The sequence below is a fragment of the Pan paniscus genome, chromosome 9, assembly GCF_029289425.2.
Source record: "Pan paniscus chromosome 9, NHGRI_mPanPan1-v2.0_pri, whole genome shotgun sequence".
Taxonomy (NCBI): Eukaryota; Metazoa; Chordata; class Mammalia; order Primates; family Hominidae; genus Pan; species Pan paniscus.
Window position 1 is genome coordinate 45612921 of NC_073258.2, and position 17381 is coordinate 45630301.

Here is a 17381-nt window from a genome sequence, read left to right on the forward strand (position 1 = left end):
ATACATAAGAAAGCAGTAAGAAGCAACATTGCATTATATACTTTTCTCCATCCCTGTTCAAAGAAATAAGTCCCACCACAAAAAAAAAAAAAAAATCACAGATCTCAAAAAGTTCAAAGTGATAATTGTGTAATATACTTTCCATTTCCATTAAGGAAAAAATATGTAGATGCCCTATGATTCACATGATACTTGAATGGAATTATCATAAACTAAGTTTAACTTTTCTTAAAGCAAATATAAGCCCTAAATAAATTGTAAAATCATACAGTGTCTGCAATACCTTATTTTAGTGACAAAATTTGTAGCTATCAGATTAAGAGCCATCAATAATTTTAAAATGAAACACTATGATTATCTTATTTTCTCCACCTATATCTTAGTTTCCTAAGCACAAGTAACTTTGAATGTCATTTTTCCTTGTCAAGTGGTTCTACATAATCATGGAATATGTGCTGCTTTCCTTAGGCACAATAAAGACATTGCCCTGGTCAACCTGGCAAACGTTCTACACAGAGCACACTTCTCTGCTGATGCTGCTGTCGTGGTCCATGCAGCTCTGGATGACAGTGACTTCTTCACCAGCTATTACACTTTGGGGAATATATATGCAGTAAGTACTACTCTTTGTTTCATGAGTCATGCTAGTTGCCACTTTCTTTTTTTTTTTTTTTCTCCCCCCTCAGTAGAATGTTACTTTTTTCCATTCCTTTTTTGGTCTGAACGATGGAAATGAAATTAGGAGGAAGAAAAATCCTCAACACAGTAATGTAATTATTCTAGCCTCTTGCCAAAAAAACAATAATAATAATTAAATTGGAATTTTAAACTTTTACCGGGTACACCTTTTAAGGTTAGCAATACCTGCCAACTAAACCATCCTATAGTATGCCTTAATATTGTAGGGATCTGGTCACTGATCAAAATAATGGTCACTGTAGAGTAAGAGGTAGGTGTGATCTCATAAATCATTAGAGGATTTGGACAGATGCAACCAGGCCATGGCTAACATTTTTTTTTCCCTTTGTGTGTGTGTGTGTGTGTGTGTGTGTGTGTATGTGTATGTTTGTTTTTGTCTCTTCAGATGCTTGGGGAATATAACCACTCAGTGCTCTGTTATGACCACGCTTTGCAGGCCAGACCTGGGTTTGAGCAAGCTATAAAGAGGAAGCATGCTGTCCTATGTCAGCAAAAACTGGAGCAGAAATTGGAGGCTCAACATAGGTAATTGAGAGGAAAAATTTCACTCAAGCATTAGCACTATCGAACCTTAGGTTAAATCTGTGTAGGGGATATCAGTGTTAATTTGGTAACTGGAATTAAGAAAGAAACCTCTTCACTACTGCAAGTCCTATCCTTTTTCTGTAAGTCCTGGTGGTTTAGCACAATTCAGTGGTTGTGTAGAGGAATATCTTTAATTGTATGGATTCCTGCAACTAGAGAATATTTGTAGTAAAAGCTGTCACTTAAATGTTTACAATTTTGACCATTGATTACTTTTATGAAGTCAGTTGGGGTGGGGAGACTGGGATACTTAGTTGACTACTTACTTTGTTGACTGCATTTTTATTTGCATAGAATATACTAAGTTTCAGTAAAATCACTTACATGTGCAGTAGTTGATATTTCTCCTCTTGGAGAGAGGTGGTGGCTCCTAGGGTTGAGTTATTGTTAAGGTAGTTAAATGGCATTGAGAGACATTATTTGGCCCACGTTTTAATCATGATTGTGTGTTAGGTTGTACAGTAATGGAATTCTATTGTATTTGATCCTTGAGGTATAATAAGTTAAAAAACATTTCCTTCAATCAGTAGGGCTAGTTAAGAAACTTCATGTTAACTCAGAAGTGAATTTTTCATATCTCAGAATTAGCTGTAATATTTGAGTTTACTTTGGTTAGTAGAGAATTAAACAGAGATTTAGAACTCATTAAACTTTTGTATTTGCCTCTTTTCCAATCTTTTTAAGGCATAATGTGGTAGGAAGTAAAAAGGATGCCAGCTTGCTTATTCATAACTGGTTTCTGTTATACCTGGCTGAGCTTTTTCCAGTATCATGCTCTTAATAATTGAGCTGGCTCTATCTTTACACAATCTGTATAGTTCCTAAAATCTCTATATGTTACAGTGTGTAATAGGCAGTATGGGTTTTCTGATTAAATGTAATCAGGCAGCTGATTTACTGAAATCAGGTGGTGAAGCATATTCCTTTCGAAGCATAGTTTCTGTAGTTTTTCCTGGCCTGTAACCAATAAGCTAGAGTATGAAAGCAAAGTACTGTGGCCCCTAACTCTTAACTTTGTCTTTAAGCAGAATCTAGGGAAAAAGTGAAAAGGAGGAAAGGATTCTAGAAAGACTTTGAATGTTGATGGAACTAATGCAAATTTTGTAGAGAAAAATAGAGTTGTTAAATACATAAACTTGTATATCGTCATGTATTTTTTTATGGCACCTGAAAAATGCAGTATACCATTTGATGTCACGATAGTTGTATTGCCAGGTGTCATGGCTGATGCCTGTAATCCCAGTTATTCCGGAGACTGAGGCAGGGTGGAGGGGAGGAATCACTTGATGCCAGGAGTTCAAATCTAGCCTGGGCAACATAGCAAGACCCAGTTTCTAAAACTAAATTAGCCAGGCATGGTGGCGTGTGCCTGTAGTCCCAGATACTCCTCAGGAGACTGAGGCAAGAGGACCCCTTGAGCCCAGGAGTTGAGCCCAAGAGTACAAGGCTGCAGTGAGCTACAATCAGGCCTCTCCATCCAGCCTTGACAACAGAGCAAGACCCCATTTTTTTAAAAAGTTGTATTTAAAGGAAGAATTTCGCATTTATCTTTTTGCCCTAGTATTCTTGAACTGGTGATACAGGGTTGTATGTTAAATAAAAGGAAAACACACAGTAATTGTTGCTGAGAACCAGAAAAATCTGTGCATTTAAGTGGTTTTAAAATTTATGATTTTATAGCTCTAACTTTTTCCTGGTATTAAAAAATGTTAAGATCTCTCCAGCGAACACTGAATGAGTTAAAAGAGTATCAAAAGCAGCATGACCACTACCTGAGACAGCAGGAAATCCTAGAAAAACATAAACTGATTCAGGAGGAGCAAATCTTAAGAAATATCATTCATGAGACTCAGATGGCAAAAGAGGCACAATTAGGTAAGTAGTGACTCCAAGTAATTGAAGACAGGTTAGGAAATTCACTTTTAGCATGCTTTACTATCATAACTTTCTTGTAGCCTTAAAGCAGTGTGAAGTTGTGTTTATGACTTCCCTACATCTCGAAAGCATGATTCATCACTGTGGGTATACCAGGAGGCCTGGGGAGCTGGTTTGGTCTACCTTGCTTTTTTCAAATTTACATTTTGAAATAAAAAACAAGTCTTGTAGATCCTAGAAGTCTTAACAGTTATTTGCATTCTGTGTTCAACATCAGTTTTTTTTCCTACCCTAATATGCATATCAGTCTCCTGGAGATTATGATTCAGTAGGTCTGAATTGAGACCTGAGAGTCTGCCTTCCTACTAAGCTCCCAGGTGATGCTTGTTGCCGCAGGTCTAAAAACTCTGCACTATGGGTAACAAGGCCTTACACTAAGTGAATACAAGCCAGACCCACCCTACAAACAACCCATCCATACTCCTTTTTTCTTGCTCTCTTAAAAACAGTATTTTAGAAGTAAAATTTTAGACTGGAATTCTTAACCTGGGTCAATGGATTAGTTTCAGGGGGTTCTGAAATCCTCTCCAAAATTATATGTAGAATTGTGTATGTGTCCAATTTTATTTTTCTTGAAAGAGGGTATATAGCTTTTACTAAAATCTCTCAAGCATCTGATCCATAAAAATAGAACCACTGGTTTATAGGAACTTGGGTTGGCATGAGAACAATGATTTGGTTATATCTAGAATGTTTTGTTTCTAATGACAAGGGAGCAGATCTGACAACTCAATAACAGAATAAATTAATAGAATCTCTTAATTATACCCTTCTCCCTTGATAAGTATGTTGGTCAAGAAAGCCTCTTAACCTTTGGCACTTAGCTGTGACCATTTATAGTTTATTTTACAATTCCCTTAACAAGTTTTCTTTGCTATTATGAGTGTAAAGAGTATATGCTCAGTCTTTGGAATTACTTACTGCCCAGTATATTGAAATGCAGCCAGAGCTCTTATATATGCATTTGAAACAAAATTATGAAGTGTGTAAAGCAAATTCTCTCCAGAAAGATGGCCAAAGTCTCTTAAAACGATGTAATCACTAGATTTTACAATCACAGACTATAATTGCTGAAAGATACCTCAGTAATCATCTAGTGGAGTCCCTTTGTTTTTGTAGGTGGAAAAACTGGGACTTCTTAGAATGATTTATTTGATTAACCATTAATGAATATTTCTCTATATAAGTACGTCCTACGTAAGTAGCCTGCTAGGCTCTGAGGGATACAGGGTTGATACTAAATGACTTAGTCTAAGAAAATCACATTGGCATTGTTGACCTTGCTCATCATTTGTGTAATTTCCTTTCTTATTCCAGGAAATCATCAGATATGCCGACTGGTCAACCAGCAGCATAGTTTACATTGCCAGTGGGACCAGCCTGTACGCTATCATCGTGGAGATATCTTTGAAAATGTGGACTATGTTCAGGTCTTTTTCTTGGTCCAGTCTAATTCTTATAAACGTTTGCTTTATAAAGATTTTTTAAAACTTTTGTTTTTTCCTCTTGATTCTTTGTATATTTGATCCCTAAAATTTGTGATTGTCATTTAGATCTTTAAGATTTTGAGGCTGGGCACAGTGGCTCACGCCTGTAATCTCAGCACTTAGGGAGGCAGAGGCAGAAGGATCACGAGCCCAGGAGTTCAAGACCAGCCTGGGTAACATGGTGAAACCCCATCTCTACAAAAACATATATAAATTGGCCAGGTATGGTGGCATGCACCTGTAGTCCCAGCTACTCGGGAGGCTGAGGCGGGAGAATCATCTGAGCTCTGGAGGTCAAAGCTGTAGTGAACCCAGATCATGCCATTGCACTCCAGCCTGGGCAACAGAGCAAGACTGTGTCTCAATAAATAAATAAATAAATAAATAAAGAGCGAGAGAGAGATTTTGATTATCTGTTATGTTGTTATGTTTACGAAGTCAGATTTTATAGGGAGTACTCAGTAACTCCATGGATGCTTTCTATTTCTTAAAGTACCATCTAAATATTTATATGCACATGCATTTGATTCTTTTCTCTTTTACCATGGGAGCTAGAATTGGGCTATTATTATTATTGAACTCAAAGCTTTCATCTCCCCACTTTCCCTTTTAGAGTAAGACCTATTTAAAATTTGAGAGCAACCATGCTATTTGTTTCCTGAAGTAATCAGTCCAATTATATTGCCTCAACCAATACCACCAACAAAATGCTCATTATCAACAGAAAATCTTTATTAAGCCCACTGCTAGGTGTGTACTTTCTCTCACTTTCTGTCGCTGTATATACACACATGTATACACACACACATACACATATACAATCCTAATCTATCTAGTTGGGAAGAACTAACACATGTAGTGATACCAGATAGTATATAATAGATGTTGAATAAGTGGTACAGACAGCAAGTACAGCCAGAATTCTGAGTATAAAAAAAAAAGATTCAAACACTGAAACTTTTTGAGCACTGACATGATGCTCAAAAGAAATGATCATTGGAGCATTTTGGATTTCACATTTTTTGATTGGGTTGCTTAAGAGGTAAGTGTAATAAAATATTGCAAAATCCAAAAAAATCTCAAATCTGAAATACTCCTGATCAAGCATTTCAGAAAACTGATACTCAACCTGTATTAGAAATAAAACATTTATTCTATCTTAGAGAAAACTCATCATGTCTAATCGTAGATACAGAAATTTCTAGCAATAACTACTTAAGATAACTAAGAGATTAGGAGAGCATCTATAGGAGGACAAACCACAAAAACTTAGAACTCTTTAATCTGGAAAAATCCAGACTGCATTGGGAAAAAATAAGAGACAAAAATTAAGAAGCCATTTAAAAGGAGAAATAGTGATAGGGACCAAAAGCTTCCTATGAGTATTGTAAACCAGCTCCCAGCAATATCTCATGTTTGGTTTCCAAGGGAAAAAATAAAGAAGACCAGATTCACACCCTCTGGGATTATAGCTCTTTATCTTAAAACCAAGCATTTTAAAGGGAAGAAGGGGGATGTTTAGAAATGAAATAGATTGAAACCCAATGTACCTTTTGGACTTTTTGATGGTCTCAAGACAGATCATTTGAAGGAGTGTAGCTTCCAATAGTCTGTATTCATAAAATTGTATCACCACTATATAGTGAAAGAATCCATTCCTATTCACAAAGACCTAGAGCTACAAATTCATCATATTCATTCCTTTTCCTTTTGTCTTTCCTACCCCATCCCATCCCCAGTCCCATTCTCATTATCTAGCAAGGTTTCAGAAATACACAAGCATCTTTGTAAGTATATCCAACATTGTTCCACCTTGCTTTGAAGGAAGGCTGTATATGTTTGTGTTCTTTCATCTAGGTTACCCTTTCACCCCCAAAACTTTTCTTTGTAATTGATTGCACAACAGTCTGTAATCCTTAAGTGATAGTTATAGAACCCTTAAGAATACTTTCTTAAGTTCCCTCGCCTCTACCCACACACGGCACACTAATTTTAGAGTGGTGAGCATTTTAGTGTAGGAAGAAAAGGGGAATAATGAACCAGATTTCTCAATTAGCTAATTATTAACCTAAAGAGACTAAATCATAAAAATGAAGCAAAGGGACAGGAAAACGACCTATGCCATTTTTCTCATACTCCAATGGCAAAGTTATTGAAAGTTGTTAACTATGTATTATCCATGAAAGAATATCGTTGGGGCATAGTTCTTAAAATTAAAAGATCCAATTGCTTTATTACTGAGCTACTTTCTGATTTTCTACTAATTTTGAATATTCACTCGCTTTTTTGGTATGAGTTAAATTATAGTCACAACTCCTTTTCCACTTTCAATTTGATTGAACTTTTTGTTTCATTTTCTAGTTTGGTGAGGATTCATCAGCCTCCAGTATGATGTCTGTGAACTTTGATGTTCAATCAAATCAGAGTGATATCAATGATTCGGTCAAGTCTTCTCCCGTAGCCCATTCTATTCTCTGGATTTGGGGCAGGGACTCTGATGCATATAGGGTAAGTTAATAGAGGATGACGAAGCAGTTTTCTCAAACTGGCAAGATCCATTAAAGCAGTGGCCCTCAACCTCACTGATTAATATGGCCTCTATGACTGTTCAGATTAGTTCAGCAAACGTGTAGTACATTTCTATTAAATGGAAGCCATTCTGCTAGGTAGTGAATGAGTAAGATGCAATTTCTGCCTTGAGTTTTTCCCAGTCAAGTAGAGCAGATAGACACCCTGATTTCAATTCAAAGCTTTCTCCTCTGAGTATTATTACCAACCTTAACAAGTTTCTAAACTTGACCCAAGCGTATGTTTTTATATACTTCGCTTAATCGGCATTCTTTTATTGAACTCCCACCTGTGTGCCAGGCTAATGCTGGCAGTATAATAGATAAGCCCCCTTGCTCTTCTGGAGCCTACATTCTGGTAGATGATACAGACAATAAACAAGTTAGTACATGTGCCTGTCTAGACTAGCTAAGAAAGAATTGTAGGTTAGCTGAGGCGGATACCAAGGTATGAGGACAGAGACTGTGTGCTTTTTATTCACCATTAAATTTTCAGAATTTAATCAAGTGTTTAACAGAATTAAACAGCCACTTAGATTTAATTATATTTAATATAAATCCCTCAAAGTTTGATAGCTTGAAGATTTAAGTTTAGTAAGCCTCTGATACATCTTATTTATTTTTAGAGAAAATTAACATTTTACAAATCATAAAACAATTGTTAAACTTTGGCATTGGCAAAGAAAAGACCTTAGTTCAGGGAAAAGTAGTGTTCAATGCCAGGTTTTATAGGCTTATGTATGCTTTCAGGTACAAGTCATAAGCTCCACCTCAAAGTAAATACAAAGAAAATGTGCCTGTTACTGCAGGAAGTCCAGAAATAGGATAAACTTCAGGTTTGGTTGATTCAGTGGCCCAGTGATGTCATCAGTGACCCATTTCTTCTTTTTCTTTTTTTTTTTTTTTTTCTTCACTCTGCCATCCACAGTATTGGTTTCATCCAAAAGCTTGGTTTTTTTCATGGTCATAAGATGACAGCCAGCAGCAACTGGAACAACATGATTTTTTGTTCATATGTAACGTAAGAGCCTAAGACTTGCTTCTCTTTCCGAAAAGCCCCAAGCAAGCCTCTTCTTGTGTCTCACTGGCTCAACTGGCTTATACCCGCCCAACCCTGAACCAGTCTGTGGTAAAGCAGGTAGAATTACTGACTTAGATTAATAATCTGCAGTAGCAGGAATATTATAGAGTCTACCATAATCTTAAGATATTATAGTTTTGTTCAATTATTGTAGTATATCGTTTTAAAAGTTTATTTAGCATATTGAAATATTGAATCCAAAGAAATTTATGAGAAATTTTGTTTGTTTATCAGGACAAACAGCATATTCTATGGCCTCAAAGAGCAGATTGTACAGAAAGCTACCCTAGAGTCCCTGTTGGTGGGGAATTGCCAACGTATTTTCTGCCTCCGGAAAACAAAGGACTCAGGCAAGTGCTGATGGATTTGGCAAAGCACCTGATTCTGCATGATTGTCATCTAGCGGTTCTTTGAGAGCACCAGCCTTGGACTTGAAAAGTTAAGTCTTTATCTTGAAGTCACCCAAACTTTGAAAATATGAATCTTGTTCCTTTTTCTTGTGCCAGGATCCACGAACTCAGCAGTGATGATTATTCTACAGAAGAAGAGGCCCAAACCCCTGACTGTTCCATAACTGACATCAGAAAAAGCCACACTCTGTCCTACTTAGTCAAAGAATTAGAGGTTCGCATGGATCTGAAAGCCAAAATGCCAGATGACCATGCACGAAAAGTAAGGCTCACTTAGGCTGGTATTTATTGCCGTCCATTCTGGGTGACTTCAGAAGCCTCTTAAATGGAACAAAAAATTGATAGAAGGTAGCTGTTGAGCTTTAAGTATATAAAATGGAAGGATAGAGTTAAAGAATTGGTGAAATGATGGCGAAGTCAGTCATGCTATTAAAGGAGTGCCAGAGAGTTCCTCGGGGCTGCTATACATAGATCACCTAAACACTATTCCTCTAACGCAGAGCACTTCAAAGATGAGTAGCACAGAACTCTCTGTTATCTAATGGAGTCGGTGTAATGCAGGCCATTGCAACCACTAAAAGTTAGCTTTGCATCCTCCAGGCCTCCAGAAGTGTATATAAATTGAAAGCTTGAAGAATCTCTTTCTCTGGCCTTATCAACCCTGCTGTGACCTTATATGAGGTCCATAGGAATTTATATTAATTTGATAATGACTCTGCAAACATTAGAAGTTCAATTATGCTCTTTTCCTAAATTCCTATTAATTATATATAACTACGAGTGTTTTATTACTGTATATTACCATATTAGATATCATTCCATAGATAAAAATGAAAAAAAAATTACCTTTTTAGCAATCACAGACCATCACAACCACCTTTTTTTTTTTAAGTTAATTTCAAAACTATAGGCACTTACTGTTACTTATATTCAACAGACATTTCCTTAGGCAAAAAACATTATGTGCCAGACATTGTTTTGGATGCTAGGAATACAAAAAGATAAACAGACCATGATCTGTGCCTTAGAGTTGTAGACAGTTATATAAATGCTGCAGGAACATGAAGTAGAATAATTGAGTATCTGGTATTTTCCAGGAAGGAAAGACAGTAGATTTTTATTACATCAGATATTGCATGCTGTTGTCTTTTGAATAATTTATTCTTGGGTTCTGAACACTTAGGCTGACTTTAATGGGGTATGGTAGGTTACTTTAATGTGTGGGGGTATATATGTCTTTTTAACTTTTTAGTTAAACTATTACATACATGTGAGCAGGTCAACACCTGTTGGTATGTGAATGAATTTATGTCATATATATGATCATAAATATTTGTTCAAATTAGCTGTTCCTTAGGAGCTTAAGAAAAGACTGCCATCTATAGAAATTGTTTTCAAATGTCTTCCCTGTTATTTTCAATTGAGTCAGTCTTCCTTTTGATGTTTCAGATTTTGCTTTCCCGTATTAATAACTATACTATCCCAGAAGAAGAAATTGGGTCTTTCTTATTTCATGCTATTAATAAGGTGAGTCATTTACTTTAGACATCTAAAACTTAAATGCTTCTTAATTATAAGTAAAAGTTAAAATGCACTTATTAAAAATCTTATTTAGAACAAGTACTGTATTCTTGTACTAACTGAAGTATTTTTGGATTTTTCAGCCAAATGCTCCTGTCTGGCTCATACTCAATGAAGCTGGACTATACTGGAGAGCAGTAGGAAATAGCACTTTTGCTATTGCCTGTCTTCAGAGGGCTTTGAATTTAGCTCCACTTCAATACCAAGATGTTCCTCTTGTCAACTTGGCCAACCTTTTGATTCATTACGGCCTTCATCTTGATGCCACTAAGCTGCTACTTCAAGCTTTGGCCATCAATAGCTCTGAGGTGAGGTTTTAAGGGATTTCATAGTTCCGTATACTATGTAGGGTAACTCAAATTTAGATTACAATTTGTATTTTTCTAGGGAAAGCATAAAAAATGTCATGTTTTGTCTTTCACAGTAGCGTTTGCATTATTTCAAGAGAGTGTGAAAAAGCTTTTGTTGTATTTTGATGTGTTCTTTAAATTTTGAGTGAAATTTATAATTACACAGTTAAGTTTTTTTTTTTTTTTTTGGAAACTTACATTTAAATAAGAATAACATAGGTGTAAAAATATACTGCCGCTTTTTTATGTCTGTCTGAAACATCTGGTTTGTATTTTATCCTACTCATCACAGCATGCACACTGCTTAATATTACACTGTTTTACAACTTTAATTTATAGAAATATTTATACCCTTCAAGCCAGAGGACAGTTCAAAGGTGGTTTTGATAAGAATAAATAGATACATTGATTTTCATGCCCCAAACCTCTCACATGCAGCTTATGGAGTTACATCAGTGCTTTGTAGTTCATGATTTTGAAGATACAACTTTGGTTTTTCATATTTTAACATCTCTGATATCAGGATGGATGTTATAATTGCAGTCATTTTAGGTTTCATGAAATTCAGTTATAATAAATATACAATTAAATTGATTTTATACCTAATGTCTAAATGTTTATAGGTTTTGTATTCAAAGAAACCTTCAGAAGGGATGTGCATGAATGGTTGAGGTTTATTTATGGTGTCTGAAAACTGATTTTTTAAGGATGAGAAGAAAATATTGCCTGTTTTCTTTTGAAATACAGAAATTCACAACTGGATTTTAAGCAGAAGTTTACAATCTCAATATTATGTAACAGGTCACATTGCCAGAGAAGTACATCAAATATTTATCTAGTGCTTACTGTGTACCAGGTGCTGGTACAGTGGGAACAGATGTGATAAAGTGGGCAATGGAAAGCGCAATGCAGCCGTATTCCCTTGAAACTTTTCATGATTCCCTTTTTACTGTTTTCAGCCAAGGGACTTAGGTAGTATTCTTCTGAAGAAAAAAGACCTCCTTTAGTGATCAGTTACCTTTTGATATTTTAAAATCATACTGAAATTCTAGTTGTTAAATACCATGGTGCTACAATAAGAATAAAAAGATAAATTAATGGATCAGGGTGGGTACCCCAAAAATATACCTTTTTTTTTCTTTGAGACAGGTTCTTGCTCTGTTGCCCAGGCTGGAGTGCAGTGGCGTGGTCACGGCTCACTGCAGCCTCCACCTCCTAGGCTCAAGTAGTGCACCCACCTCAGCCTCCCTAGTAGCTGGGACTACAGGCATGCACCACTGCGTATGGCAGAATTTTGTATTTTTTTGTAGAGATGGGGTTTCACCATGTTGCCAAGGCTGGTCTTGAACACCCGAGCTCAAGCAATCCTCCCATCTCAGCCTCCAAAAGTGATAGGATTACAGGCATGTGCCACCACACCCGGCCCCAAAAATGTTCCTTGATCAGCACCCTCTTCCCAACTTTTGGAAATTTTTCCTTATAAGCATGTCTTCTATACAAGTATTTCATAATGTTTCAACTCTACTGTACAGGTGATCTCTAAAAAACTTATTCCTACCTAATTTTAAAGCCCTCAATTTAAATGGTTCTATAAAGGACCAATGAATTGATATGCCACAGCCTATTTTTCTGTTGTTGCATATTTAGGTTGCTGACAGCACTTAGCTATTATCAATGATGGTTTTCTGCAAAGGCCTTAAAGATTGTTAGCAGTGGAATTACTAAGTCAATAAGAGAATGAATATTTTGATGGCTCTGGCACAAAATACCAAACAACCCACTAAAATGGTTGGGCCAGTATATATTGCCATGAACAAGGTCTAAAAATATTAATTCCACCTGTGTCTTTATTAGAATTGAACAACTGAAATAACTGCCAATTTTTTTGATTGTTTACTAGAGCCAGGCACGATACTAAGTATCTTACATGTAGTAACTAATTTAATCTAATTTAATCCTCATAACAACCCCGTGAGATGGAATTTCCCCTTTGATAGATGAGGAAACTCTTAAGAGTTAAATGTACAGAGTAAGGGATTTATGGGAAGTCACAGAGCTTGGTGCTTGGTTTTGAACTCAGGGAGATTGGCCACAGGGCAAATACTCTAGTCGTGTTATACTACCTCTGAATTAACATTTATAAAACAAGTTTCGCTTGCTTAAAAATACCACCTCTCTGTTGTAACGTAAAGTTTTATCTTGTGGTTGTGTTTTTCTTTTTTTTTCCTTTCCTTTTTTTTTGAGACAAAATCTTGCTCTGTCACCCAGGCTGTAGTGCAGTGACATGATCTCAGCTCACTGCAAGCTTCGCCACCCAGGTTCAAGCTCTTCTCGTGCCTCAGACTCCGGAGTAGTTGGGATTTCAGGTGCATACCACCATGCCCGGCTAATTTTTGTACTTTTAGTAGAAACAGGGTTGTATTTTAATAGAAACATGTTGGCCAGGCTGGTCTCAAACTCCTGACCTCAAGTGATCCGCCCGCCTTGACCTCCCAAAGTGCTGGGATTACAGGTGTGAGCCCTTATGCCCAACCTTGTAATTGTATTTTTAAAGTAAAAGTTTGTATATACATTTTGTTCATTTTAGAATTTTGTTTTTTAGATTTTGTGCAAACCCTTTGTATGATAAACTCTTTAACTCCATCTCTCGTGTTAAAAATATTTTCTCTCTTTGCCTTTTTATCTTAGCATTTAAAAATTGCCCTTAAGTTTGCCAGTCTTTTCAATGTTGATTTCTATTGTTAGATTTCAAGTGTTCTCACTAAACTGTTTGTTTTTGTTTTCTGTGGCTTAATCTTTGAATAGTTGGCTCTCAAATATATAAAGATCTTTTCCTGTGACGTCTCCTGGATATTTTATAGTTTTAGGCTTTACAGTTAGGTCTATGATTCATTTCAAGTTAAATTTTCTTTGTAGTGTGAGGTAGGGATCAAAGTTCATATTTACATAGATATCCAGTTCTTCAGCTTCATATCTTGAGAAGACTGCCCTTTTCCTGTTGAATTACCCGTCACCTTTGCCCTGAACTCCAGACTCCTTTATTCAACAGCTTACTTGACATTTCCACTTAGATGTCTAAAGGGCGCTCTAGAACAAAAGGCCAAAACCAAACTCCTTAATGCTGTTCCAAATTTATTCTTCCCAGTCTTCCTCATTTCAGGAAATAATAAAGCTATCTTTCCAGTTGCTCAGACCAAAAACTTAGGGGCTTCCTTCATACCTTTCTCCTATTCTCAGGGAAAATTCAGTCCACTAGCTAACCTTGTTGATTCTGTTTTCAAAATATACCTCAGATTTTACTATTTATCATTGCTTCTACTGCTGTCCCATCCAAACCATAATTATTTTTGTCTGGATTATTTTAATAACCTCTAGACTGGTTTCTCTGCTTCTGCCATTGTCCCCCAGTCTGTTCTCATACAGCAACAGTGAAATCCTTATAAAAAGTCAAATGTTGTTATTTGTTGGCTCAAAATCCCTGCAGTGGCTCTCCATAGAACTCACGGGAAAATCCGAATTTGTAATGATATAGAAGGTCCTACATGACCTTGTTACTTTTCTGACCTTATCTCTGTCAAGTCATTCCTTAGCACATTCTATTCTAGCCTCACTTGCCTCCTTGTAGTTCCTTGAACATACTAAGCATGCCCCTACCTCAGGTCTTTTGCATTTTCTATCCTCTCTGGTTGGAGTACTTCATCCCACCAATATTCTTCATTGCTTACTCCACCTCCTTGAAGTCTTATGAATACTAACTTCTCAGTAAGTCCCTCTCATACTACTCTGTTTTAAATGGTGCACTCCCCCTGCCCCCCACAATCTAGTGCTACCTCTATTTCTTCCTTCTATATTTTTCTCCGTCCCATTTTGCTCACTGACATCCCCACACTGGACTGTAAGGTCTATGAAGGCAGCAGTTGCCTTTCTTATTTTCTGCTGTATCCTCAATGTTCAAAACTATGCCTGCAACATAGTAAATACTCAGTACTTATTTTTTCGTTCAAGGGTTGAAGTTCAACTTTTTTTCCAAAATGCTAACCAGTTTATCTCAATGCAGGATATTTTTACAGCCGTCATTTTGTCATAGGGATAATTATAACACTTTGTTTCCTTATGCAAAATATAAAGATAAATTTGAAGTCTAAGTATGGGATTTAATTTTGTATCTGGGTGTGAACTACTAAGTAATAGTTTGAATGTAATCTGAGCTGCTTAGGTTAGACTTCCTTAATCTAGAATATTTTTTATCCTCTGGCTTGGTTACAGTGAGACATTTCTGATGATCTAACAGCCCCAGTCAAAAGCAGGTAATTGGATAAATCATAAGCATTGTTTTACATAGGGATATATTGTACAGTTTGAAAATAAAACATTCTTAGATCTTTTTAACTATTTTTAATAATAAAATAAATTTAAAACATATGGTTTGCACACAAGCAAATATAAAAACACTATAGATGTATTTCAGTTAAAATGACCTAAACTGAATACTTTGGGCTGCTTATGAAAACAAAGTCTCAGCAAACAATTGGAAAATAGCATACAAAGTACACTGTTTACAATAGCATCAAGAAAACATCAGATCTGCTGTGGTGGCTCACACCTGTGATCTCAGCACTTTGAGAGGCTAAGTGGGGAGGATCGCTTGAGCCTAGGAGCTCAGTACCAGCCTGGGCAACACAATGAGATCCACTCTCTACAAAAAAGTCAAAAAAAATTAGCCAAGTGTGGTGGTATGCACCTGTACTCCTAGCTACTTGGGAAGCTGAGGTGGGAGGATCTCTTGAGCCCAGGAGTTCCAGACCAGCCTGGGCAACAGAATGAGACCTTGTCTCAAAAAAAGGAAATAAAGAAAACATCAGATTTCTAAGAATAAACCTAAAAGAAGATATACAATATTTATATACTGATTACAAGATATCACTAAGAGAAAGAAGACATAAGTACAGGTTGAGCATCCTAAATTCAAAAATCTGAAATCCCAAACATTCCAAAATCCAAAACTTTTTGAGCACCAACCTGACACTCAAGGGAAATGCTCATTGGAGCATTTTGGATTTTGGATTTTCAGATGGGGATGTACAGCCAGTAAATATAATAAAATATTCAAAGATGTTAAAAAATCTGAAATCCAAAACATTTCTGGTTCCAGGCATTTTGGATAAGGGATACTCAACTTGTAAAGGGAGATATACATCATGTTCACACATTGAGAGAGTCAATATTGTTCAGATGTACGATCTCTGTAAATCAATTTATAGATTCAATTCAATCTCAGTCAAACACCTAATAATTGCATATATGTGTTTGTGTATTGATAAGTTGATTCTAAAATCTACATAGAACTGGACCTAGAATAGACACACACACACACACATACATACACACACAAATGGGGGCAGGGTGATGGGGAGGAACAGAGTTGGAAGGCTTTTATTACCAGATTTTGAGATTTACTATTATTAAAAGAGTATGGTATTGGTACAAAGATACTCAAACATATAGCAATGGAACATAATAGGGAATTTAGAAGTAGACCACCATGAATATGGCCACTGGTTTATGACAAAGGGGTACCTGTAGTTCAGTGAGGAAAAAACATTTTGGTTTTTCAGTAAGTTAGTGCTAGAATAATTGGATGATATCCTTATGGAGAAAGATAAGAACTTTGACTTCTGCCTCACACCATACACAGGATTAATTTGAAGTGGATCATGTACCAAAATATGAAAGATAAAACAATAAGCCTTCTTTATGAAGACATAGGAGAAAGTCTTTATGACCTTGCAGTAGGCAAAGATGTCAAAAAGCACTAATTATAAAAGAAAAAAATGATAAGCTGAACTTCATTGAAATTAAGAAATTCTGTTTATCAAAAGATACTATTCAGAGAGTAAAAAAACAAACCATAGACAGAGAAGATTTTTGCCATAAATATTTTCAACAAAAGACTAATATATAATATAGACAGAGAGCTCCTTCAAGGCCTTAAGGGCAACCTAATTCCTTTAGATAGAGAAAAGAACAGGCACTTCAGAAATGAGGATATCCAAATGGCCAATAGGCACCTGAAAAAAAAAAACCCTCAACATTATTACTCATCATGGAAATGCAAAGGAAAACCACAGTTAGACACCACTGCAGCTCACTAAAATAGCTAAAATTAAAAAGACTGACAATACAGAGTCTCTGAATTCTCACACTTGCTGGTAGGAGTGTAAATTTGTGCATCCATTTGGAAGACTATTTGGTTGTTATCTACTAAAACTAAATATAAATCTACCTTACAACCTGTGCTAAGTATATACTCAAAGAAAATGAGGACAATGTGCCTATCAAGACATTTACAAGAATATTCATAGTAACTTTATTCATAATAGACGAAAGTGAAAATAGCCCAACTGCTAATCGGATGAACAAGCTGTGGTGTATTCTTATGTTAGAACATTACACATCAGCTTAAAAAACAATGAGCTACTGATGTATACAGAAGCATGAATGAATTTTAGATTGAGTGAAAGAAGCTACAAAAGGACACATATTACATGTACTCATAGGAGAACGTGCAGTTTGATTTCATTTACCTGAAGTTCAAGAACTATGATGACAGAAGTCGCATCACAACAATGGTTACTTCTGGGGTTGGATTGCCCAAGGGAACCTCCTGGAGTACTGAAAACATTTTA

General features: G+C 36.2%; 1 protein-coding gene across 4 annotated transcripts in view; it reads left to right on the top strand.

Annotated features, from left to right (window-relative positions):
- Positions 1-17381, top strand: part of TTC17 (tetratricopeptide repeat domain 17) — a 143641-nt gene that overhangs the window by 46237 nt on the left and 80023 nt on the right. For all 4 annotated transcript variants that reach the window (XM_024930978.4, XM_024930983.4, XM_024930982.4 and 1 more), the window contains 9 exons: positions 469-613; positions 1085-1224; positions 2999-3159; positions 4537-4649; positions 7068-7214; positions 8589-8704; positions 8861-9026; positions 10214-10291; positions 10429-10653. In XM_024930978.4, coding sequence (XP_024786746.1) covers positions 469-613; positions 1085-1224; positions 2999-3159; positions 4537-4649; positions 7068-7214; positions 8589-8704; positions 8861-9026; positions 10214-10291; positions 10429-10653 — 1291 coding nt within the window. The remainder of the gene's footprint in view (positions 1-468; positions 614-1084; positions 1225-2998; positions 3160-4536; positions 4650-7067; positions 7215-8588; positions 8705-8860; positions 9027-10213; positions 10292-10428; positions 10654-17381) is intronic.